This window comes from Hippopotamus amphibius, chromosome 17, assembly GCF_030028045.1.
Source record: "Hippopotamus amphibius kiboko isolate mHipAmp2 chromosome 17, mHipAmp2.hap2, whole genome shotgun sequence".
In the NCBI taxonomy this organism is placed as follows: Eukaryota; Metazoa; Chordata; class Mammalia; order Artiodactyla; family Hippopotamidae; genus Hippopotamus; species Hippopotamus amphibius.
Window position 1 is genome coordinate 2,592,967 of NC_080202.1, and position 24,747 is coordinate 2,617,713.

General features: G+C 46.8%; 1 protein-coding gene and 1 pseudogene across 1 annotated transcript; one reads left to right on the plus strand and one right to left on the minus strand.

Annotated features, from left to right (window-relative positions):
• Nucleotides 1–4,686: 4,686 nt before the first annotated feature.
• ZNF287 (zinc finger protein 287) lies at nucleotides 4,687–18,645 on the minus strand. The gene is made up of 6 exons (XM_057714573.1): nucleotides 18,437–18,645; nucleotides 17,014–17,612; nucleotides 16,044–16,144; nucleotides 14,593–14,719; nucleotides 14,100–14,186; nucleotides 4,687–8,850 (listed from the first exon to the last, which is right to left on the minus strand). Exons 2-6 carry the CDS (start codon nucleotides 17,414–17,416, stop codon nucleotides 7,286–7,288), a joined length of 2,283 nt encoding a protein of 760 aa, XP_057570556.1. The 5' UTR covers nucleotides 17,417–17,612; nucleotides 18,437–18,645; the 3' UTR covers nucleotides 4,687–7,285.
• A 29-nt stretch (nucleotides 18,646–18,674) lies between these two features.
• On the plus strand, nucleotides 18,675–24,166 carry LOC130840307 (ferritin light chain-like; annotated as a pseudogene).
• The last annotated feature ends 581 nt before the right edge of the window (nucleotides 24,167–24,747 follow it).

Genomic DNA, 24,747 nt, shown 5'->3' on the forward strand with positions numbered 1-24,747 from the left:
ATAATACTAAGGAATAATTTTTTTAACGTCATAAGTATATATCATTATGTTTACAAAGTCTCCATCTTTAGTTATGTACAGCCATGTAATCAAGAAAAACAAAGGGTCTAGAAACGCATGGAAAAAAATTAAAGAAATACGAATAAAAAAAAAAGTCTTCATCTTTAGAAATGCACACTGAAACGTTTACTGATAAAATAACATAGTGCTGCGATTTGCTTCCAGATCACGGGCGGTGAGTGTCGGCGGCGGCCTGCAGAGAGACCGGCTGGCTGTCCAAGCAGGTGGGCAGGTACGGAAGGGCCACCCGCACACGAGAGAGGCTGCTGCACTCTTGCAGGGAGGCGATGGGAGCGGCTACAGGGGCTGTTTGAATACCGGCGCCAGCACGCCCCCGGCCCCTGAGGGCGGAGCTCAGGCGGCAGCTCGGAGGAGGGGCCGCGATGCACGGCCGCGCGGCCCCGCGGCCGCCCCGCTCCCTCCGGCACCGCTTGCCCTTCTGGGAGCGCGCCCGCAGGTGCTCGGGGGCCGAGGGGCGGAGCCGCGGCGACCCGCGGTGCGCCTGCGCAGCGAGGCGTCTTCCCCCCCCCCGCATTTCCCAGGAACGCTCGCGCGCCGGACCCCGCCCGGCATCCCAGAATCCTCTTCAAGCCGGAAGCGGGGCGTGCACTGGGGCCTGCCGCGCGGTCGTGGTCCCGGGAGGGCGGCTCAGGGACGTCTCCTTCCGCGGGGCTGGACGGCGACTCCGTGACGCCGGCCGCTCGGGAAGGCAGGGCCTCTGACGGCCCGCGGGGCTCCACGCGGATGGGGACGCCAGGCGGGGGCTGGTCGGCAGCGGCGTCAGAGCTCGTGCGGCGCTCTCGGCCGCCCTGGCCTCGCTGCGCGGGCAGATGCGCACGCCCCCCGAGTTCGCCGGCCTTCTGTCCCCGTTCACGGCCGCCCCGGAGCTGTCCCCCTGCCCCCACGTGCCCCGAGGGTCGCGTCGTGTGCCCGCGTGCCTGGTGTCTCGCTTAGCCGGTAGACCTGAGCCCTGTGGTGTGGACGCGGAGCCGGCTGGTTTGCTCGGTAAAGAGTCAGGTCTCTTTAAGGCTCACAGCTTTTGTCTTCGCGACAGGAAGGCAGCCGCAGACAGTATTGAAAGGAGTGAGTGTGGCTTCGTTCCAAGAAAACGATTTACGGACACTGAAATTTGGATTTTATGTGTCGGGAGATATTATGGTTTTTTCCCCAACCGTTTAAGTTTCATGCAGTTATTACGCTGGTGCAAAGCATGGTGCTCAAAGTGAGTTAAAGTACTCACGCGTCGTTTTAAATCAGTGCACGGTGGAGTGAGATCATTGCATTTCAGCCTCTCGGTATAGGTCTGATTTGGAAATCGGAGTAGAGGAAAAGATCTCTACTCTGTAGGCTTGAAACAGGCAACTTCATTTTGCTTCCTGTCTGTACCTGTAGGCAGGAACGGCCCCCAGATTCTCAGCGGGAGGTTAAAGTTCTTTGTGACCCAGGAGTCTCATGTCTTCTGCCAGCACCCATGAAAAGAATAGGCTAGTTTATTACCTTGGGTGTCAAGCAAAATCCCAGACCCTTTGCAGTTCTGGACGGACATGTAAACGGATACTTTTTTCTGAGGAAACAGTCTTACTGTGCGGAGGTTCCTGCAGAGATGCATGCATCAAACCTTTATTGAGGGGCTACTAATTGCCATGTGCCCAGCGCTGTGCTTGCTGTAGGAGACACAGAAATGAACACGCCACAGCCTCTCCCCCGTGGGGGCAAAGACAGCCATTCTTGATTTCTCTCTGCCTCACATTCCAGACCAACTCATCATCAAGGCCTGTACTCTGCCTGTAAAACACACCCAGCACTGGGTCACTTCCCCCCACCTCTACTGCGCCCACTATTTCTCCTCTGAATCACTTGTAAAACACACCTTCCCAGCTGCCTTCCCTGCTTCTGCCCTTCTCCACTTGAGAACGTTAGGGTCACCTGGGAGTTAAGAAATACTGAGACCCAGGCCCCACCCCAAATGAAGTGAATCAGCATTCCTAGAGGGCGCCCTGGCCCTGGTCATCTTAAAATCTCCTCAGGTTCTAACATGTAGCTGAGAGTGAAAGCCACTGCTGCTGACGGTGAGAAGGTGCTGAGGGGTTTTCAGCAAATGGTGACAGTCACATGCGCTCCTCAACCTGCATAGCTGTACGTGGTGGTCCTGGTTAGATGTCTTCAGATGACTTCTGCACATGCAGGAGACACATTGCAAGGTGCAAGATCTGGAGAAGGGTGAACACTTAGCTGGCTAGGAAGTAATCTGAACAAGAACTGATGAAAAGGCCTGAAATGAGGGAGTGGCTGTGGGGATAGAGAAGAATGAACTCGAATGTGTAGAGGCAAAGCCCAAACCTGATGGCCAGATGGTCACTGACCACATGGTTGTGGAACAGGGGAAGGATCTGGGTGGGAGACCAGAATCCGAAGGGGGAGGGGAGTGCATCGTTTGCTGGGCTATTCTCATATAAATATTTGAATTTAAGAACTTCCACGGGAGGAGGAGACAAAACAAAAGCTTTCAATGCTCTAACCTCATCAAAATACATAATTGTATAAAATTGTAGGTATGCACTTTTTGTGTTCTGAGTTTTCATTCAACATTTTACAGGAAGAACTCAACTAGGTGCTGAAGCCGTGGGTTCCAAGCCTTGTTCTGTCACTATGTGCACGTGACCTCAGGCCAGCGTCCTGGGCTCCACTTTCCTGTCCATACAGAGGACTTGATGCTGCTAAGCTTACACACGTGTATACACGTCACCGCAGTGTACACGCTTGCCGTTTTCCATGGTTATAGTGTTCTAAGGGGATAATGATTATAGTGAAATACAGAGGGCTGGAAGCACATCTACAGGCACATGCACGTGAACTGATACCAGAAGATGAGTCAAAGGATGAAACCTAATGGCATCAAGTTTTAAAGACCAAGTAAAACTTTAGCAAGAAAAACTAGTACTTTGCATGAAATAGATCCTCAGGATTCAAATTCAGATCAGAAACCTGCCTTAAGGAATGTGATAGGAAAGGAGTGTGATTAGCTTATCAACACAGTAAGTCATCATGATACGTCATAGTTAAAACACACCATAGCTGGTGTTGTCCACTTAACTGCTCTCTACTTAATCCACTTGCCAGGTTAACTAACGAGCTCCCCTGCTCTGGAAATGCACTGCTGATGGCCTTGGTACAAGACCTCTTGTGGTTACATTTGCTTTCTTGGTACAGGTAACACTTGTGTTCTCTCCAGTTTAGTTTGCTCCCAAAGTCGTCAGCCCTGGTATGTAATTGTCTCCATTACATAATTAGATATTATGTAACTGATGAAACAGAGGGCAGAGCTGCCTTTATGTGGACTCAGCTGAAATGGGTGGAAGGGCTACTTGCTAAGCACATCCAGTAGCCAGATCCTGGTTCTAAATTGCTGCCTGTTAAAAAGAGCCAGGGATTCCTGGAGAAACGGCTCATTCCATTCCTGGGGCACTGAAAGTGTAAAGTGAACCTGACCTGGCTTTGTCAAAAGGCCACTAAGTACCCAAAGATTGGAGAGGGAATGTCAAAGGACAAAGGGCTACCCGAAGGGTTCTAACTGGCCAAATCTGGGAAGATTAGAGCATCAGAAATGATAACTGCCTGTGACACACTGAATCACCTGTCATAACTGCCAGTGACTCCTGACTCTGAAAACTAATAATTTTAGGAAGGACTTGAGCATGACCCTGCTTCTAGTGCACTCTCAGCTGATGAAGGAAAGCTCTTCCTTACAGAGCACCAGTCAGGAAATGTAGAAAGGACAACGGAAAGTCACCATTTTGCAGGTGGAACTCCCTGGCGGTTCAGTGGTTAAGACTTTGTGCTTCCACTGCAGGGGACGTAGGTGGGAACTAAGATTCCACATGCCCCTGGCATGGCCAAGAAAAAAAAAAGAAAAAAGGAAATCACCATTTTGCAAATCTTGATGAAATGATTCGAGCAAGGATCATCACTGGATCCCAAAACCACCAGGTAAAAGGCTGTTGGTAAACTGGCTATGCAGGCACTGCTAGCATCATTGCACAGGTTATCTGTTAACTGCAACAGCAAAGTCATACCTTTACATTGTGAAGATGTGGGGATCAAATTCTGCATCACAGACAGTGAGTCAACTGGATATTAATGAGACTTCTCACGTGATGCAATATGAGACATCTGTGACGTGTTAATGTCAAAAATGTATAACCTGAACACACCAAGCCTTTGGCCCTAACTGCTGATTTACAGAAACTACAGGAACAAGATAAACAGACCACATGTAAACAATCAGTTAAATCCTGAAAAACATTCTACAACTGACCTGCACTATTTAAAGAAAAAAAAAAAAAAAAAAAGTCCTGGAAAAAAATCAAAGGTTGGAAGCTGTCCTGGGCAGATGGAACAGCTTGTGTGTAAGGCTTGCAGTGAGACTGGAACAACAGGGAGGGTGGAAATGTGGGCTGAGCACTAGATGTTAGGGAATTACTGTTCACTTTTTGAGGCACGTAATGTTATTGTGGTTGTTTTCATGAGATGCATGCTTACTGCTTAGGGGTGAAACATCAGTAAGTTATTTTCCAACTGTTCAGTAAAAAATATGGCAAAATGTTAATTTTTAAATCTAGGTGGATATATAGTTCATTTTATTATTATTTAACTTTTCTGTATATTTGAACATTTTCATAATAAAAAGTTGAAAATAAGGCTACTTGTTAAAAAAACTTCAAAGCGTGGGACAGACAACTGTAAAAGTGGGAAAAACACAAAGATCTAGGATTCTCTACTATTATTATTATTGTTACTTTATAAGGGCATCAACTGCCTCAGTGTTTCAGTGGAAGACCTTGTAAATGCATTATTTACATAAAACACACAAAGGTAGGAAATAAAATTAATGCAAAGAAAGGCTCTATGGATTGTAACACTCCACACACTCATTCCAGGAGAAAAGGTGTTGTGTAAGGTACGAAGTGCTATTATAAAACTGCATCTTTAATACAATGGTTATTTTTTAACATGATAATTATGGCATAAGCATAATGTATTATGCAACCTGGAGAAACTCTGCACTTTGTGAAGGATGATTCCGTGACCTAGAGGTTAACTATGAGGAGGATGAGGGAAAGCAACTTCCTGAAGAAAACACTCACCCAGAGGGCCCTGAAGATGCTGGCACCCCAGGTTCTTCACCCCCACCCCCATCAGGTCTTTCCAACGTCCAAATGAAGCTGCATGGTCAACATGTGCTTAAGCTGGTATTTATGGCCCCAGAGTTTATATCAGGTCCTCCTCACCTAGCGCAGGACAACTTCCTGTGCGAAGATGTGCCATGATGTTTTAGGAATATCACCATTGTTAAGATCCGGGGGTTCTGATTCTTCACTTCTGAGTAGTTCCTGTTACTAACAAATGGCTGATATTTGTTAAATATTTCTTTGCACGTATGTACCAAAAAGTATTTAAAATTTGGCCCATTTCACTCCATTACCAGTCACTTCTACCTCATCACTCAAGTCTAACTTGACTACTTATTTATTCGTTAATTCAACCAACACCTCTTGACCACCTACCACGTGCAAGGCACTGAAAGAAAGAAACGAGCAAAAGGAAAGGGCAGCTCTCAGAACACAGCCTCAGGTTCTGAGAGTGCATTGCTGCAGACAGTAAATACAAGAGTGTTTTCACCCGTTTCTATTTGCGTTTCTCCCAGTTTTCCTTTCATGCTGTTTGGGACCCCACAAACTCAGTTATTATCACTGAATAATTACTGCATCAATGACAGTTTCTGCATCAATGCTTTTTCCAATGAAACTTTTTTCCCTGTTATTTTAAGAGTAATCGCTATGTTACTTACATGGACGAGGAGTACCAATTTCAATTATCCTTTTGAAATCAGTCATTTCAGTTTTAGTTTCTTCTTATAAACAGGCTGAATTTTGCTTTTTTATTCAAGTAGTTGCTCTTATTTTCTTAGGTAAACCAAGTCCAGTAACATTTCGGTTCTAACAGTTGCCTCTGTATTCTCTTTCCTCACCCTTAAGTCTTCAATTTTTTCCTGACCCACTTTCTGCACTGAACTCAAACCTACTCTCCACTACTTATTTTTTCCTCATACTGGTTAAACAGCTGCTTTCATTACTTCTGTAAGGTAACGGGGTTGCATGTGGCTACCCATTTTAGCAGGTTTCTTATGTTCATTCCATGCTGTGCTGGTTAAGGTCACGTCCTCGACTTTGTTACCTTTCATTACTTTAGAAAGCTTTCTGTTGCTTAAATCAGCTGTGATTTTCAGCCTTTAGGCCCTGAAAGGATCCAATTAGGAAGTTTGGGCCCTGAGCACAGCAGACACTCAAGAAACGTGTTTCAAAGGAAGAAATACACTTTCCACAGTAAGACAGTCATGGAGGAATCTTAGGTACGAATTTTGGAATCAAGTGGGGGAAAAAAGGAATTGTATTCTTATTTTTTTCCTTCTGGATGACACTTGTCAAAACCTAGTGAAACTAAGGCTAATATGTTTTAAATATTAAACTTGGGTGTTTAACTTTTGCCTGTTTAAATCTGCATGTGTCTAAGGATTATAGACACAGTTTCTCCTAACAGATCATCCTTCATTAAGCTTCTCTTCCTTCAATGTTTCAGTACTTAAAGGAAGGTGTAATTAAACAGTGGTCACATAGAAATCGTTGATACTTTCAACTATTTTTGTTTTTTGTTCAAACCTACTGGCTCCACATGGAAGTTATGGCATAATAGGAAAAGGGAAGCAAAAAGGTGGAAGGGACCCTTTACATATTTAAGGCTTCGAAGCTGGGAAGAACTAAAGGCCTGAAAGCAGATTTTTCTTTTCTGTTACCCCGGGATTACTCTCTGGTGTGAAAGTGCTACTGGATGGAAGCTTTCCCAAGTTACATTCCTAAGGCCTCCTTGAGAAATACTTGAAACACGGGAAGAGCTGATGAGTTACAGGTTTTTGAGTACTTTTACTTTCCTAGGGTTTCTTTCTGGAATGAATTCAACTGGTGTCAAAGGTTAAGAAGTGAATATTTTCTTCTTAAATTTCACAGTACATTTAAATAGGTTATATCCATATCACCGACGCTGATAGTTCTGCTGAGTGAAAGTCTCACCCATATTGCACTTCTTTTGAATAATGTTTTTAACATGCAGAATACAAAATAGAATTCAAAACGACTGAGTTTTAAAACCCAAACGGAGTCTCCCATGTGCATCAGTTACGATGTCTGGTGCCTGTATGAACACGCTGGTGCTGAATGAGGTTTGTGCTCTGGGTGAAGGTTTTACCACATATACGGCAGGCGTAGGGCTTCTCTCCAGTGTGGATTCTCTGGTGTTGAATAAGGCATGTTCTCTGGCTAAAATCTTTGTCACATTCGCTACACTTATAGGGCCTTTCTCCAGTATGAGTCCTCTGATGCTGATTAAGTGACGACGAATAAATAAAGGCTTTCCCACACTCGTTGCATTTATAGGGTTTCTCTCCGGTGTGGATCCTTTGATGCTGAGTAAGGTTTGCACCCTGTCTGTAGGCTTTCCCACATATATTGCATTTAAAGGGCTTTTCTCCATTGTGAATCCGCTGGTGCTGAGTAAGGTGTACGCTCTGGCTGAAGGCTTTCCCACACACGCTGCACTTGTAGGGTTTCTCTCCAGTATGTGTTCTGTGATGTTGGGTGAGGTTTGCACTCTGGCTAAAGGCTTTCCCACAGATATTGCAGATGTAGGATTTCTCCCCAGTGTGAGTGGTCTGGTGTTGGATCAGAGTGGAGGAGTGAGCAAAGGCTTTCCCACATTCGTTGCATTTGTAACACTTCTCTCCAGAATGGATTCTCTGATGTCGAATAAGGTAGGTGCTCTGACTGAACACTTTCCAACACTCATTGCATTTATATGGTTTCTTCCCCGTGTGTATCTTCTGATGTTGCAGGAGGTGTGTGCTCTGGCTGAAGGTTTTCCCACACTCGTTGCATATATAAGGTTTTTCTCCCGTGTGAACCCTCTGGTGGTTAATCAGCGATGAACTGTGGCTGAAGGTTTTGCCACATTCCAAGCACCTGTAGGGTTTCTCTCCAGTGTGCGTCCTCTGGTGGATGGTGAGGTGTGCACGCTGGCTGAAGTCTTTCCCACAGTCGTCACACTTGTAGGGCTTCTCTCCCGTGTGGATCCGCTGGTGGATGGTGAGGTGTGCACGCTGGCTGAAGGCTTTCCCGCACTGGTGGCATTCGTAGGGCTTCTCTCCAGTGTGCATCCTCTGATGCGCGATGAGGGACGAGACGTGTCTGAACTCCTTCCCACACTCTTCACATTCATAAGACTTCTCTTTGGCATGGCTGCTTTGGTGTTTGATGAGGGACGGGTACTTCCTAAACTTCTTCCCACACACATTACACTTATACGGCTTCTCTCCAGGATATATTTTTCTGTGTACAATGCCACAAGAGACGTGGCTGAAGGTGGCCTTGTCTTCATCAAACACAGAAGTTTTATCATCTGATTGGGTGCCAAACTGTATAAATAGGTTTGAATGCTTTTCAAAATTACTTCTATAAATATCGTACTTATAGTCTTCTGTAGGATCATCTTCCTGTGAGGAGACTGACTTCAAACCAAAATCCCTCTTGCTGGCAGGAATTCTCCTGAAGGTTTCTGTCGCTTGCCTCCCCCATCTGTCATCATGGTCACAGGGTTCTTCCAGCTTGATGGTCTTGGCTCCACCCTTTGTGAGTTTAGAAACATTTTCCACTGGAGGACACTGTTGGGCTTCTGTTTCCCATTCTGAAATTTAAAAAATACATGAAAAGTCTTCCTCTTTTTGGAGAAAAGAAACTGCCAAAGCAGAAACAAAATGATGAACGTGAATAAAAGACTCTGGCTCTGACAACCTCATAACATGGTCCTGCATGTGTAGGAAAGGAGGATAAAAGGGCAGAAAACAGGCCTAAGTTGTTGAAGAAGGGGAGGCTCCTCCCTATTCAACACGGGTGCGGAGTTAATAGGTCAGGTCACGGGACAGAGCTAAGAAGTGAAAACAGACGATAAACTGTGGGACAACCTGGGATGACTTGCACTGCACACTCATTTATAATCATATAAGCTGTAATTTGCAAACCTGGTCATAAAGCAGGCTGTCACCACCCCTCCTTCCAATCTACCCTGCACATCCTACGTGATATTCTGGGGTAGTTTCACGACGTGTCCTGTGCTTTAATACATCCAGTAACTCCTACAGCCTGAAGCCATGTTTCTCAGGGGTACATTCCCCAGACCAGTGGCCCGAGCATCACTGTCACCTGAAATACATCAAGTGACTGGGCCCCTCCCAGATGTACTGAGTCAGAAACCATGGGAGTGGAGCTGAGCACTCCAGGAGGTTTGACTCACACTGAAGTTTCAGGATTAGCAGCTTAAAGGATAAAATTTAAAGAAAAGTTAAAATACCTCCACTCAGTATTCAGACTCCAAATAATCTAGCCTTTTCTATTGTACTCTCTCCTCTACCACACCTCATATTCAGCTTACAGTTCAAAGTTATCCACACAACTTAACACTATGTCCTCATAATCTTCTGAAGGTGCCACTAATTCCAGACTCCAGGCTTCTCTTATGACACCTTCTCCACCTATTGAAGAAGATGCTTATGGCCCAGCTCATGTTTCTCTCTCCTTCTTAGAATCCTAAAGTACAGATTAGGTTGAATCATATGAAATTGCCTTTTTTGTAGGTCAACATGGCTAAATATCAGCTGTTTCATATAGCCCAACCTAATGTAATACTGGGCCCATAGCAGAACTTGGCCTTATGTTATTATTTGTTTTGTGTGTTTCTTATATTTCCAACTCAGATGCAAACTCTGGAGATGACTTATGCTTCTTTTACATTTCTTTCAGGAAATGGTCCAAGACTCTGGATATGGAGGCCACTCAATGGAACTGGTAAAATAAATGACAGTAACTTGTTGTAAAAAGGGGAACACAAATGAAAGCGCACACACACAAGCATAAAAAAACTTTAGTCCCCAAACCTGGCAGCAAAGCCACCAAACACGCATTTGCTGATGCCTATTACACTTCCTTTATGATGGTTTAAAACAAACTTAAGTTGCAGTAACTTTCTCCTTTGAAATTAGGTAAGAAACATATAACTTGCAAATAATAATTATATAATGAAATGCCAAATATGGAGTTTATAATACAGCACAAATGGCACTGGATAGTTCAGATACTTTCTCAGATTCAGATCAAAGTATAATAACTTTGCAAATATATCCATTCAAGAGACTCATCCATCAATAAAGCACTAGTTAGAATAGGAGATAATGGAATATGGATAACTGATAAAGATAGGTAGGTACATTGATATGAAAAGGTGTGCAGGACATATTAAGTGAAAAAAAAAGATATAAAATGATACGTAGAGAAAGATCCAATCTGTGAAAAGACCTGTCTCCAACCCTGGTCCCCAAACCTGGGCCCTCTCCCCTTAAATCAGCGCTCCCTGCAGGTCTGTGTACATACCTGGGTGAGGGGAGGGAGACACACTTCATTATGCTTCCTTGTGCTGCTTCAATTTACAAACTACTTTTATTACCTTGATTCAAACACAAAAATTAGACACTATAAAATGCTTAGGAGTAATGTTAAATGAGAAAAGCAGTATCATAACTAGCATGAAGACTCATTAGAACTAGATATATATTACCAAAATGCCAACAATGAGAAGTTTCAAAAACTATTTTCTGATTTTCAAGAAATTGGCTGTATCTCTCTTATTGTTATTTAGTACTAGGAATGTTGCTGTATTAGTTTTTCTAGAGGAAAAAAAAATTTTAAATACAACTTTCTCATTTATCACTCCCCCCTTAAAAAAACAAAATGAGAATGTTAATGGACTGCATGGGTAGGTGTGTATATACACAAAAACTATGGGACAGTCCCAGAAGCTGAGTTTAGCTTCTATGTAATCGGAATCTGTCTATGACAGACAGTTCCATACCCCTGAGCAGGAAGTACTAAAGTCATAATTAACAAGCTTAAAGTAACAAGTCTGAATGATGACCATGAAGCAATCACTACCATAAGCCTACATTTTTAAACCAATCAGTTTATTGGTAATTCGCAAATTTAGATCATTAAGCAGGGCTTAAATATGTGTATATAACTAACCAGAAAGCACCGATTAGAAGCGGTAAGTATCAGACAGTGGTGTGCTATCTCTAGCAGAAGAGATCAGTGTGGACCAAGCGATGAAGGAATGCTCTGGGGGGAGAGCTGGCTTGGGCTGAACCTGAAAGAATGGTGGGTCCTGTATAATGTAAAGACCATAAAGTTCTGAGACGGGAATGGCCATCGAAGGCCATTTCTGAATCATCGACGCTGCTGTGCCTTCAGGTATGACTGATGAGATGCCCTAACCAAAGGTTCAACTCACATATCTCTGAGCTGGTAAGAAAGTGAAATCCTCAGAGGCCAAAAATCAAGTAAAAGCAGGAAGCCCAGAAGTCAGCAAAAGCTGAAGCTAACTGCCTGAGACACTCTCCAACCTGCTGATGACTTTCAGCTTCCCCTTGAGGGTGCAGGGGGCTCGGGGTCAGAAGACAAAACCTGCAGCTGACTGGGGGGCAGCTAGCAGGAGTCTGCATACTCTGTGCCACACCCTGTATACGGACAGGCTAGAAAAACAGACAAAACCCCAAACCTCACCTCTACAGAGGAAAAAAGGAGCTTGCTTTTCTCAGTTTTGTGCTCTTTGGTGGAAGCAAAATCTCCCCCGAAAAGACATAACCATAAATTGCCCCTCTTGTGGGTTTACAGCCTTAATTCAACCTGAGCCATCTAAAAACCTCAAGTGGTCCCAGATGGGCAGCACCTCCCAGAAGACGGTCCTGACTCCAGCGCAGGCCTAGTTCCAGCTTACCATGTCTTTTCTCAGTGTTCTGACTATGCTGAAATCTCTCCCCAAAGAATTGAGTGTATATTTCATATCATCCTGCCAACTAAAGCAAACAGGCCATAACTTATGAGAAGAATTTGCTTTTCAAGCAGTATGACCCTTAAAACATCTGATGACCAGATTAAATTAACTTTTTAAAAAACTGAAGTGATCCATCCTAAGGGAGCATATTATACTCTGTTATTGCTGCTTCATTTACTGTTAATGCTGTATTCCAGCATCCATATTGGCAGACATACCAGAAGTCAGTGCCTTAAATTAAAAAAAAAGGGGGGTGGGGGTGGGGATAAGAAAGCAAAATGCCAAAGAGTGCAATGTGCTTCTTTCATACACAAAAGGAGAGATAAGACTGTATTTATGATGTATCTCTGCACAGAGAAACACAGGAAGGACAAACCAGATAAGTGACCACGGTGACCTGCAGGGAGTGGACGGGAACAGGGTGGAAGGGATGGGAGTGTACATCTTTCCATGGTTTCAACTTCTGAACCGTGTTCATGTATTCACATACTCAAAAATGTAAAATTAAATAAAAAGGAATCAAGAAACAAGAAAATACTACAATTGAACACAAATGGAATCAAATAAGCTTCACTGTACATCAAGCTGCTGAGATAACCAAAAAGGGAGGAATTCAAGTAACTCTGAACCCAGGGGCCTGTATATCTTTAGTGGAACAGCTTCTAAGGACACGAAGGAATTCTGAACGTTACCTGAGCAGTTTGTTTTCTGAGTGATGATGATATACTTCTGAAACCATTTTTGTGTGATTATGTGATAGAGCAAATGAGTATATACACTGCTGTTGGGAAGCAGGTGACTCACTGTGAGGGAGGGGAGGTAGACAACAGATACGGGGAGGCACAGGATGGACCACCCTGTGATGCCAGATCTGGATTCGAGTTATCAGTATGCACTCAGGATTCAAGAAACCTACACACATGAGTGCGTGTAAACACACACACGCGCGCTTCACAGCTCCACCTATGGAACAGATCCAGAAACAATGGTTCCCAGAGTAGCGAGTGCCCTCACTGCCCAGACCCTGGCTTCTCACCACTAATCCCCACGAAGACGAACCACTGCTCCTTAGAGAAACTCCAGGTCTAAGGTAGGCATGAGGTGAGCCCAAAGACCATTCTCTGCCAGAAAGCAAGGAAATGCTCAAAGACTAATGGGGACATCTCAAAAAGACTTGGTCTGAAAGGCTCGCATTGCCCCAATTTGGGACAATTGAGCATCAAAAACAAACATCCCCCCTCCCCCGGCCCCAACTGGAATCAGCGGACTGATAATACACTGAACTTTTTAAAATTCTATTAGTCCACAGTGACATATGTACATAAAAATGGGGCGGGAGGAGGGTCAAGTATTCTTTACATCTTTACAGATTAATCACTTAGAAGAGATGGTGGAATTAGAAAATCACCATTTTGCAACCAGCAGTGTAATAAAGCAAGGATCCTCGGTGGATGCTAAGAACCTCACGTGAAAGGTCACCAGGAAACAGAACAGTCCTGTGACCCTTAGGTGTCCATCCACAGATGACGGTACAGTTGCAGAAACTGGGTGAATGTGGCAAACAGGTGGGGACTCCTGCCTGCACAGATCTGGCTTTATGTATTTTTACAATTTTTGATCTTGTAAACATATTATCTTTTTAAATAATTAATTAAAAAAAGGAATGAGTTAGGAAAGTGGAGGCAGAGGGCTACAGGGTTTTGTCAATAAACAGAATCAAAGAAAGTCAGAAAGAAGCTGAGAAAGTTTGAGATTTAAGATTTCAGGGGACATTCATGCATGCTTAAAAACAGAGGGAGGGAACACAAGGAAAGCCCCAGACAAAGCTCTAAGCGACGGAACCCAGGGGTCATGGAGAAGCACAAATGATGTCTGGAAAATCACTTCCTGAAGACGGCCTCTGTAAGGAAGCAACGCCAAGCAGCTCAGTGCTCTTGACAGGCTGGGATGTCTTTGTGTGAAGTGACAGCCATATGTAAAAACACATCTTGCCACACTTAGGAGGACACAGGCTCCTTAGCACAAGGAATCTCATCGGCTAGAGGTTCTCTCACCTGGACTAGGGCCTTCTAAAATTTCCTTTATCACCATCCATGGTTCTTCCAATATGGGAATTACAGTCGGTCTGTACACGGTAAGTCCTGTTCAGGAGGAACAGAAGGAGTTTTACGCTGGAAAGAAACAGTTGTTCAAGTTTCCCTACCTGACTTCTTCTCACCCGTGAGGACAGACCTCTACAGGAAAAGAATGGTTCACGGACATGATCTCACGAAAGAGCTCACTGTCCTTTTTGGAGCTGGCACAAAGCTTTCCTGCACCTGGAAGACGCACGCGTTGGAGATCGCGGGGGAAGCAGGCACCAGACAAGGCGCCGTTGGGTGGTGGCCCTGGGAGGCCATGCGTTGTCGTTTCTGACGACCTTTCTGTTAGAAACCTTTCGTTTGGGAAAAAGGTGCGGAACTTAGCCATTTCTGTGCCTGAACTAGGGCTGCCCCGTTTTCAGCAGCTGAGGAGAGATGCAGGGAGGAGGCTGGGCGCAATGCTCACCCAAAGAGACCATGTTCCAGTAGTTCTGCAGTGTCACCGTCTTATACAGCTCCTTCTGCACCGGACGCATGAGCTCCCAGTCCTCCCGAGTGATGTCCACAGCCACATCTGTGAACGTCACCGACTCCTGAAACGTCAAACGTGACTTAAAAGGGGCCAGTGACAGCACAGGTGCAGGTGTGGTGAGGGAGGGGCCAGTGACAGCACAGGTGCGGGTGTGGTGAGGGAAGACAGAGTCCTGAGCGTGGCAGGACCCTAAAGGTTACAGTCGACACCTTCGCCCAATGTATGTATGGATGAGCAGACCTGAACGGCCTACAGGGAAGTTTGAAAATAAACCAGAATTTACCGTTTTCAGTGCATGCTTTAGTGACTCCATCTTCAAGAATAAAGGATCTAAACATAGATGACAGAGCTGAATAGTTCTGCTTTTCAAGCTCCGCCTTACAAATTACTTAAATGTATTATAATTTGAAATTTTAAGATATTTTGTGTCCTTTATAACAGAATGCAGAACTCTTCCTTCTTTCTTTCTAAAATGAAACTAGTACCAACAACCACACTGAACTACTATACTGGTAGATGAGTTTCACAGTCCGGGAAAGTTAGCATCCCTCTGCTCTTTCTCCCTTCGTTTAAAAAAAAAAAATCTTGGTTATTCTTACATGTTTTTCAAATAAACTTTGTTTCTTTAAAACTTTGTTTTGGGGGACTTCCCTGGTGGCCCAGTGGCTAAGACTCCACGTTCCCAGTGCAGGGGCCTGAGTTCAATCCCTGGTCAGGGAACTAGATCCTGCATGCATACTGCAACTAAGACCTGGTGCAGCCAAAATAAATAAAATAAATATGTAAACAGTAAATATATCTTAAAAAAAAAACCAAAAACCAAAAACCAGATGGCCTGAGCTGCTCCTCCTTAAAATAATACAGACTCCTAATAAACAATAGCACCACACTACGCATGGCCTTTAATTACCTGTTAACAAAGAAAAATAATAACTTTGTTTAATCTTCCTGTGACCTTGATCGCTTACTGTAATCCAGGCTACCAGGTCTCGTGACATTGAATCGTCACATCTAAGAACATTCTAGTCATTAGAGCTGAGTAACTCAGGCTACAACTGGTTAAGTGTCTTGCCTCAAATCACAGGTTCAGAACCAGTAACCAGACTGAGGTCCATGTGGCTATGGAGATCGATCCCTTAACCTCTATGCACCACTGATGCTTTAAAGTAAAAAAGTGAGGAAAGGGGTATCGAGGGAAGCAAAGGATCCCGTTTCCTATACAAGGCGTTCACCTACCTTAACAGACTGTGGTGACTTAATGAGAAAAAGTGAAGCTTAGGTCCTTCATAGGACTTCTGGGGTCACAGAATGTAGAGGGCCAGGTTAGAAAATGTCCTCACATACAAGGAAGGCATTTTAAAATCACAGAAGAAACTGACACTTACTTTGGCCACCAAGTCACTGAGCCACCCTGCCTGGAAAACTTGTTTTCCTTTGGGGCCTTCCTCTGCGGTCTCTTGGGAAAATGTGGAGTTCTGAGAAGCAGCTAGGAAGAGAAAGAGACCATGATGGAGATTAGTCCTGTTTGAATAGCCTAGGAGAGCACTCCCCAACCTTTCTGGCACCCTGGGCTGGTTTCATGGAAGACAATTTTTCCATGGATGGGGGGAAGGGGAGGTGTTTCAGGCGGTAATGTGACCTATGGGGAGCAGCAGATGAAGCTTCTCCCACTCGCCCACCTGCTGCTCACCTCCTGCTGTGCAGCCCAGTTCCTAACAGGACCTTAACCAGTCTGTGGCCTTGGGGTTGGGGACCCCTGGCCTAGGAAACTCTTCACCAATTGATGCCTACACTTTCTTAAAGCAACGAGGAATCAGAAGGTAACCAAAACCAGCACCCCTGCTTCACAGAACCAGAGGGAAGGGGCAATGACTTATCCTGAGACATTAGTGCAGGCTTCAAAGACAAGTCTGCTCTGGGACTCTTCAGAATATGTTACCAAATTTGCAATTTTCTACTAAACCCTCATGTGATAGAAATTTCGTAAGTTGTCTTTTTACTTAGTGAAGAAATATTCTCTGGACACGTTTCTACCTATTTGGAAGTATGTTACCATAAAATCCAATTCACAAAGCGAATGATTTATTGGCAGAATGGTTCAGACCTCTGTAGGGAAACTTCCCAAGGGTGCACATGGCCACTGTTTTACGACACGTGGTCTCTGGGTTTAGAGAACGTGCACTGGGTTCCCAGCAGCCGGACGGGGATGCCATGCTGGACGGGGCTCAGTGAAGCCTGTGCTCTCTCACTCCCTGATCTCCGTTCTCCTCATCACCTCAAAGGGCTGCTCTCTGATGTGATGGCTGTCTTCTCAGACCACCCAGGACTCCTCCCCCTCTGCCCTACAAGTCTTACCTTCTTCCTCCAGAATCTGAGTCAAATCCTCCACCAGAGTCACCACTTCCTCACTGCTCTTTGGGTACTGGGACTTCACCCAAGTCCTAACCTCCCCGGGCAGGATGCTCAGGAATTGCTCCAGAACCAGCAGATCCAGGATTTGTTCCTTTGAGTGAATCTCGGGTCTCAGCCACTTAAGGCAGAGCTCTCGGAGCTGATTCAATGCCTTTCGAGGACCAGCCCGGTCTGGGTATGAAAAATTCCTAAAATTCTGCCGACAGGTCTCAGTGTCACGCAGAAGTCTTGAGGCAAGGATTTCCCTCTCGGTGTTGCGGGGTCCATTCTGAGCCTTGTCTGGCTTCCACATTAGAAGGACTTGGGCACGTGAAGAACTGGCCGTCCTTTTGCTTGGGGAAAACATGGCTACAGACAGGAGAGTCAACCTGGCAACAGCCTTATTTCTCCAGGAGTGAGCCAAGTGCTTGAAATCACATGCTAGAGCCACGGAGACATTGACCAAGGGCTGCTGCAGCCAGGGGCGGGACAGAGGCAAGGTAGAGTTAGCAGTCTTCCTTACAAACTCTGAGTCCAGAACTTGCAGGGATGGCTAAGAGACCCTGAAACACAAGAAGAGACCACAAGATCAAGAATTCCTGGTGCTCTCTGCCCTATGCACAAACAGAAACAGACGACCCAGAATGTACAAACAAACAGAGACTTTACTGTGCTGTCCCTCCCAGATATCCTTAGACTTGTAAGATGGATGCAATCTGCCCTGGGCACGGGTTGGGACTGCCACAAAAGGGTGGTGACAGAAGCGAAGACTTGAACCCTGAGCAAAGAGACAGATCAAACTTCCAACTTGTTGAAACAAACATTTTTTTACAGGAAAAAAAAAAGTCTCAGTGTTTTAGTCACTGACGTTACAGAAGCTGTCAGGACCGAAGTGACTCTCAAAAACAACAGCAAATCTGTTCCTTGGAGCAAACTGGGAGAAGAACAACTTGTTAAAGTGCCCAAGGTTCCCAAGGGAACGGCTAGGGGAAAGGGACAAGCCATCCACCCGCTCTGCACATCAGTGCCACCTGTTCCAGCCCCGCACGACCCAAGCGGAGGGCACGGGAAAGCAGCACCGGGGCGACTCGAAGCCCATGGAGAGCGTCCACAGCACACAATTCCTCAGGAATACATCTGAAACCAGGATTCCCGCAGAAAGCCTGCCTGCAGGCCTGACCTGGAGCAGCACCGACGCCACACGTCCACGGGCTCCAGCTCTGAGCCCCCCGCAACCCCGCCGTGTCCCCCAGAGCCGGCTGCCCACCCGGCCTGCAAGGCAGGGGCGCCCCTCGCCTCCCCACCCCGCGGGGGCCTCCTCACTCCGCAGCCGGAGGGTCGCGGGCCGCCCCGCAGCCCCCACCCCGCAGGCCGCCCGCATCCTGACCTGAGGCCGGACCTGCGGCCGAGCCGCCCGAGAGGCCGCGGGCAACAATGGCGGCGGGCGCGGCGCCTGCGTGGCGGGCTCGGTCCCGCGCTGCGCAGGGGCCTCGGCCCCGCCACGTCCGTCCGGGAGAACGGGGCGCCTTGGCCGCAGCCGCCCGTCCAGCCCGGTCCTGGGAAGCCCGGCTCGGAACCACCCCGCGCCCCGGCTCCGCCGCGACCTCGCCTCGGCGCCAGCGCGCATGCGCGCAGGGAGGACGCCGCGCGCCCACGGAACCAATCGCAAGCTGCGCCCGGCCCGCCCCGCCCGCGCCGCGGACAGCGGACCGTCTCCATGGCAACCTCCTCCACCCCTCACCCGGGCTCGCTCGGGAGCCGGCGGGGTTCTGAGAGGACTTTCAAGTTTCCCGGGGCGGAGGCGGATCTGGTGGACGAGTGGGAGGGAGATCGGGGAGCTACAGGACCTGCGGGAAGGGGATGCAGATGGAGGGGTGGGGGTGGGGGTGGGGTGGGGGTGGGGGCGGTTGGAACCCTGCGCGATTCAACCTGAGAAAACCTGGTACCAGAGTTCCTAGAGGAAGGATGAGCAGGGAAGATGTGGTCTTCAGGCAGAAAGACCCGCAGTGCTGGTTCGGGCCTTACTGCTCATAACCATCCACTGTGAAAGACTCCGAGTCTCTCCGCAGGAATCTGAGTCTGAGACTTTCAGGTTGGAAAAAAGAAAAACATCCAGGGTCATGTTGTTTATAAAAGACTCACAACATTATATAAAATGCTTGAAAATACAAGGATAGGAAAACATTCAGGTGGTCCCATTATCTAATGCTGTGTTGACAAACCACCCGCAAACTTAATGAAGATAAAGAACAAGCATTTTATTATGCTCGTGGAGTCTGCGGGTCAGGAATTTGCAAGGGGAACAATGGGTGTGGCTTTTCTCTACTCCACTGTGTCTGGAGCCTCCGTTGAGACGATTTGATGGCAGGGAGGGTCCACTTCCGAGACGTCTTCTTTACTCACGTCTCCTCGTGGGGCCGAGATGGCTTAAGGATGAGCTCAGCTTGGATATGTGGCCTTTTCAGTGTGAAGGACTCAGCTTGGAGCTGAGAGGGCGGCTCCGGGCTTCAAGAGCAGGTGTTCTAGTGAACAAGAGAGAAGCTCCAAAGCTGATTATGATATAACCTCAGAAGTCACAAAGCATTGCTTCCATCATACTCTTGGTCAAAGTAGTCACGTCTGTGCAGAATCAAGTGGAGGCAGATGCAGACCACCCCGTATCATGATGGGTGGAGTGTCAGAGTCTTAATGTTACCACACTAGGCAAACTTGAACAACAAGAAAGTTGGGTAATGTGATGATCTTTTTTTTTTTTTTTTTAGTCTTCATTGAATTTGTTACAATATTGCTTATGTTTTATGTTTTGGTTTTCTGGCTGTGAGGCATGTGGGATCTTAGTTTCCCCAACAGGGATTGAACCTGCACCCCCTGCATTGGAAGGCAAAATCTTAACCACTGGACCACCATGGAGGTCCCTAGTGTGACGATCTTTGATGTGTCAACTTGGCAAGGCTACAGTCTCTCACTATTCAATCAAACCCTAACCTAAGTGGTGTTATAAAGGTATTTTGTAGGTGTGGTTAAAGTCCATAAACTCAGATGAATTCAGTAAAGGAGATTATCTTAAATAACTTGGGTGAGTCTGAATGAATCAGTTAAAAGGCCTTAAAAGTAGAATTGAGTCATCCTTGAGGAATAAGAAACTCTGGGCAAAGATTCCAGCCTGCCCTCCTTGACAGAACACCCTACAGATTCTGAACTTGCCTAGTCAGCCTCCACAATTGAGTAATCCAATTCCTTGCAAAAAATCTCTTAGTATGAATGCCCTACTGGTTCTGCTTCTCTGGCTGAACGCTGACTGATGCAAGTCATAATCCTAATGTCTGACAAAATAGAATCTTAAAAAAATCACTAGGGGAAAAGATAAGCATGATATCCACTTATAAAAGTTATAAAACTTGACAAAGATATATCATCATAAACATATACCTCTAACAATAATGTCTGAAAAAAATACCAAGCAATAACTGATATGACTGCAGACAGCAAAGTGGAACTCAACAACTGAAGCTGGAAACTTTAGTATATACTACAGGGCACTCTGTGATGATCTGCCAGGGTCCTCCCCTTCAGGGCTTGGGCACCCACTTCCCCAGCTGCCAGTGTGGGAATACCTCCCTGGGAACTGTCCTGGCTGAAGGGAGCTGCCTCTCTCAGGTCATACCTCCTCCCCAGGGGCAGTTCACATCCAGTGGTGCTCACTGCAGTAGTTCAAAGACCTTGCCCCCTTGCCTCAACTTGCAACTTCTCTAAAGGGCCATCCTAACTGAGGTTCCCTGTAGGATCAAATGAGGCCCCTGTTGCAATCGTACAGCAGTTCATCTTTTCCTCTGTCCAATCTTCCTTCCAAATACCACTTTTTTTTTAACAGGTATTTTTCTAAAGAACACTATCCAGTAACATCCCTGCAGGCAATTTCCATCTCAGAATCTGCTTCCAGGGACACTTGCCCTATGACAGTTGGTACCAGCAGTGGTCCTAGGAAGGCAGACTCTAAAACGGGATTTGGGTGATAGATCACCTGTCAGCTTGCTGGTGATGACGACCCTATCACTTGTGATTGATGGAGCACTGATAGCACATGTCAGGCTGTAGCAGCACAATCATTAAACCTGTCCCTGGTGTTGAACCAGGATGGGATGTTGATGGAAGGGAACCACTGGTGGGTGCTCCCTCTTAGGTCTTTATGAGGATGGAAGAGGTAGCAATTTTCTGGACTGTGGAATTGAGTGGCTATTACTGGGAGTCATCAACAAGAACAGGCTGAGGGTGGTTAATGACCAAATTAAGGAAGAGTGTGAAAACTAGAGGTCTTCTTGAAGCCTGATGATAAAAATGTAAGAGTAGCATAACTTCGGACAAGTTGAATTTTCAATCCCAGGAAGTTTGCTATGTCAAGGTCAGGACCTTGTTTGGAAAGGAGAAAACCCTGAGACTTGGGATGGGGACATTCAGGTTGATGCAGGCACACATCTTTGAACACCAATCGCTCCGAATTCTCTGGGCCTGCAAACATGACCCACTCCACCCGGTCTTGTTTGAAAATGTTGAGGCTGAGGCCTGTACTTTGTGATAAAACCGGGGCCTCTCTCACAATCTACTCTTTCCTCCTTTTCTGATCACTAGACCAATAACTAGGGTCAAGTCAGCGCAAAACCGGACAAGAGAAACGCTGGGCTTGATAAGGGAGGAAGAGGACTATTCAGGTGCTGCAGGTCCTGGCCAGCCCGTGTCTGTAGGAACCAGGAGAGTCGGGTCTGGATCCGGAGTTTGCTGGACCACGGAATTAGAACATAGAGCTGAGCGCTGGAGAGCTGATTGGAAAGGAGCACAGTCCTGAGATCAGGGTTTACACCCTCTGTGGCGGAGGCCAGGAGGTGGTGCGAACCCCCTGCAGGAAGGGCTTTGGGCGGCTTGGAGAAATCCGTGGCTCCACGCTCAGCAGTGACGCCAGAATCGCTAGGCTCAGAGACGTCGGCAATCCAGAGCGGAGAGAGGATGTGGGGCTGGAAAATGTACCAGCTCTGTTTCTTTGGAAGGCTGGGAAGATCCTCCGTCGAGATACAGAATGTGCTGGTGGGAGGGGGCCCCAGCGTCACTGAGAAGCTCCGGGGGAGCTGATGGTAGGGGTTCGTTATGAAACTGGGCTCTCTGAACCTCAGAGACGAGGCGTGAGCACAGTAGGGCCAAGGAGTAAGGGGCTGGGAGACGATGGGAACCACACGGGTGGTGCTGGATGATGGGGAGGTGGAGGTCAACTCTTACTTTACTGACCAAGAAGAAGAGGGAAAACACAAAATAATCAAATTGGAATGGACAGTGGAGACACTGCTATAGACGTTGCGTGCAGAAACCGTATTATAAGAGAGTGCTGCGGACTGCCCACAAATGTAGGTAGTTTAGACGAGACGGAAAATTCAGCTCCTGTGATTCAGCGGGCGGCCTGCCTCTCTGCGCTGCCCACCTCTGGCCACCGGAGGGCGCGCGAACCCGCCCCGTCCCCCGCTCCTGGGGCGCATGCGTGTTGCGGCGGCGGATGGGGCACCTGGTCCACGGTGGGAAAGCGCTGAGTGTGCGCTTCCTGGCGTCTCCTGCGTGAGCTTTCCTTGCCTGGCATGTCCCCGCGTGTTTCGTTCTTTACATTCTCGTGCAGTATCTTGTCAGGACTTATTTTACAAAATAGCCGCTTATTGAGGCTTTTGAACGTCGTACGCATGACGTGGGGGAGTATTTTGTGAAATTCAGAGAAAGGAGAAACGCAGAGAGGGTGGAGGAATGGACAGAATGTTGGTTGCTTCCAGCCCGGTATCAACTGGAAGCGAAAGGGGACACGACTGCTGCTCGCCTGGACGTGCTTTTATTAATTTTTAATGTTTCCCTTTATCTGTAACGTTAAACTACTAGAACACATTGAAAGATTGCAAAGTAGGGGTGTTAAAAGCCACATTGTTTTTAGTTTATACCAAAAGAAAACCTATTATAAAATTGCTCGCCTGGCTTTACTGGAAACGAACTCATCAGTAATATTTTAAAAGTATACTTCTTACCTTATCTCGTTCTGACTTGAGATCACTGACGTGTTTGGCAATTTCTCACCACCCAGTGACAATCTTAAATGGTCAGTAATTTCTTTTCTCTCTCTCGAAGGACCCCATTGTGACTGCAGTGGGCTGTTTATCTCCAAAGACAAATTAACAAACTTTTCTTCATTATTCTGGGTCGATTCAACCCACATTGTAAAATGCCTGTGTTGGGTTTTTCAAATAGAGGAAAATGAACCCTTCAAACGGTTTACTGCAAGACAGGAGGCATGCTTATTCACGTCTCTTCATAAAGAGCAACCCTGAGCAGTGTGCTCGCCTTGCCGCGGGTATGTGTCTGGCTTCAACAGTGTTTGGATGGAACAGACTCAGGGATGCCCCTTGCTTCAGCCTCTGACCACCCTCCAACCTTTTTTTCCAGTCGCAGTCTTCGGAATCAGCCACTCAGCTGTCCTTGCCGCCACCGGGGCCAGCCAACACCATTTTCTGAGCTTAGCTCCTTATTACCGATCAACCGTGAGCTCCCAGATTTTTCAGAATTATTCCACCAGGTGGAGGCCGCCGTCAACCACCCGGTCAACATGCATCTGCGGGCCTCCTGCACCCACCTCTCTCTGGGCTTCTATTTCGACCTCAATGATGTCGCTCTGGAGAGTGTGGGTCACTTTTTCTGAGAATTGGCCAAGCAGATGCGCAAGGGCGGCGAGCCTCTCTTGAAAATGCAAAACCAGCTCGGTGGCCGAGCCCTCTTCCAGGACATGCAGAAACCATCCCGAGATGACTAGGTAAAACCCAGGACGCTATGGAGGCTGCCATTCTCATGAAGAAGAGCCTGAACCAGCCTCTTTTGGATCTACGTACCCTGGGTTCCGTCCCTGCAGACACCACCCCCCCCCCCCCCCCCGACTTCGTGGAGCCACTGTCTGCATGAGAAAGTGAAACTCATCAGGAAGATGGGTGACCATCTGACCAACCTCCGCAGGCTGGCTGGTCCCCAAGCTAGGCTGAGCCAGTATCTCTTCCAAGGCTCAGCCTCAAGCACCACTAGGAGTCTCTGGAGCCCCGTGGCCTTTTAGGAGCCCCTCTGATGTCAGGGCTTCTACCTGAAGCTTCTCTCTGCAGCCACTAGGCAGCTTTTTAACCACGCTGGAGCCCTGTTCCCAAGCCTTGGACCAAATGGAAACAATAAAGCTTTTTGCAGCAAAAAAAGAAAAAAAAAGGTAACCTTGAGCCGAACAGGTTCGGGGGCGGTGTCACTGTTAGTGCAGGGGGCACACTCCACAATTCCCAGCAGACAGGCCCAAAGAGCCAGTCTGGTGCCTGGTCACCACTGCGAGACAGTTTTCCCTGTAGTAAATCCTTGGGCTTCTCTCCAGAAGAACAATGATGCCTCATTGGCCCAAAGAGCAATTTTTGTGGATTTTGCCCAGAAAAGAAAGTGGTGTTCTTCACAAAGTCTCCCAGCCTCTGGGGGGTGGGGGTGTAGTGGGGTCTTTCTGGATTTAGTTTGTTAATCCAGCATTTCCCTTGTAGCCTTGTCATTTAAAAAAATTATTTGCAAGTTTCTTGAATATAGACAGAATGACTTGAATAAAAATTACAAAACCAAGCCCTTTACTAGATACTAAACAAGTTAACCTTAAAATTTTCAAAACAA

Bases quoted from the DNA above. Each gene is read 5' to 3' on its own strand.
- ZNF287 (XM_057714573.1), bottom strand. From the start codon at position 17,416: ATGTTTTCCCCAAGCAAAAGGACGGCCAGTTCTTCACGTGCCCAAGTC. The intron at 14,187-14,592 runs GTGAGCATTGCG...CCTCCTGAACAG, and splicing joins CTGGAACATGGTCTCTTTGG to GACTTACCGTGTACAGACCG. The intron at 8,851-14,099 runs GTGAGAGAACCT...TTTAAATTTCAG, and splicing joins TTTAGAAGGCCCTAGTCCAG to AATGGGAAACAGAAGCCCAA.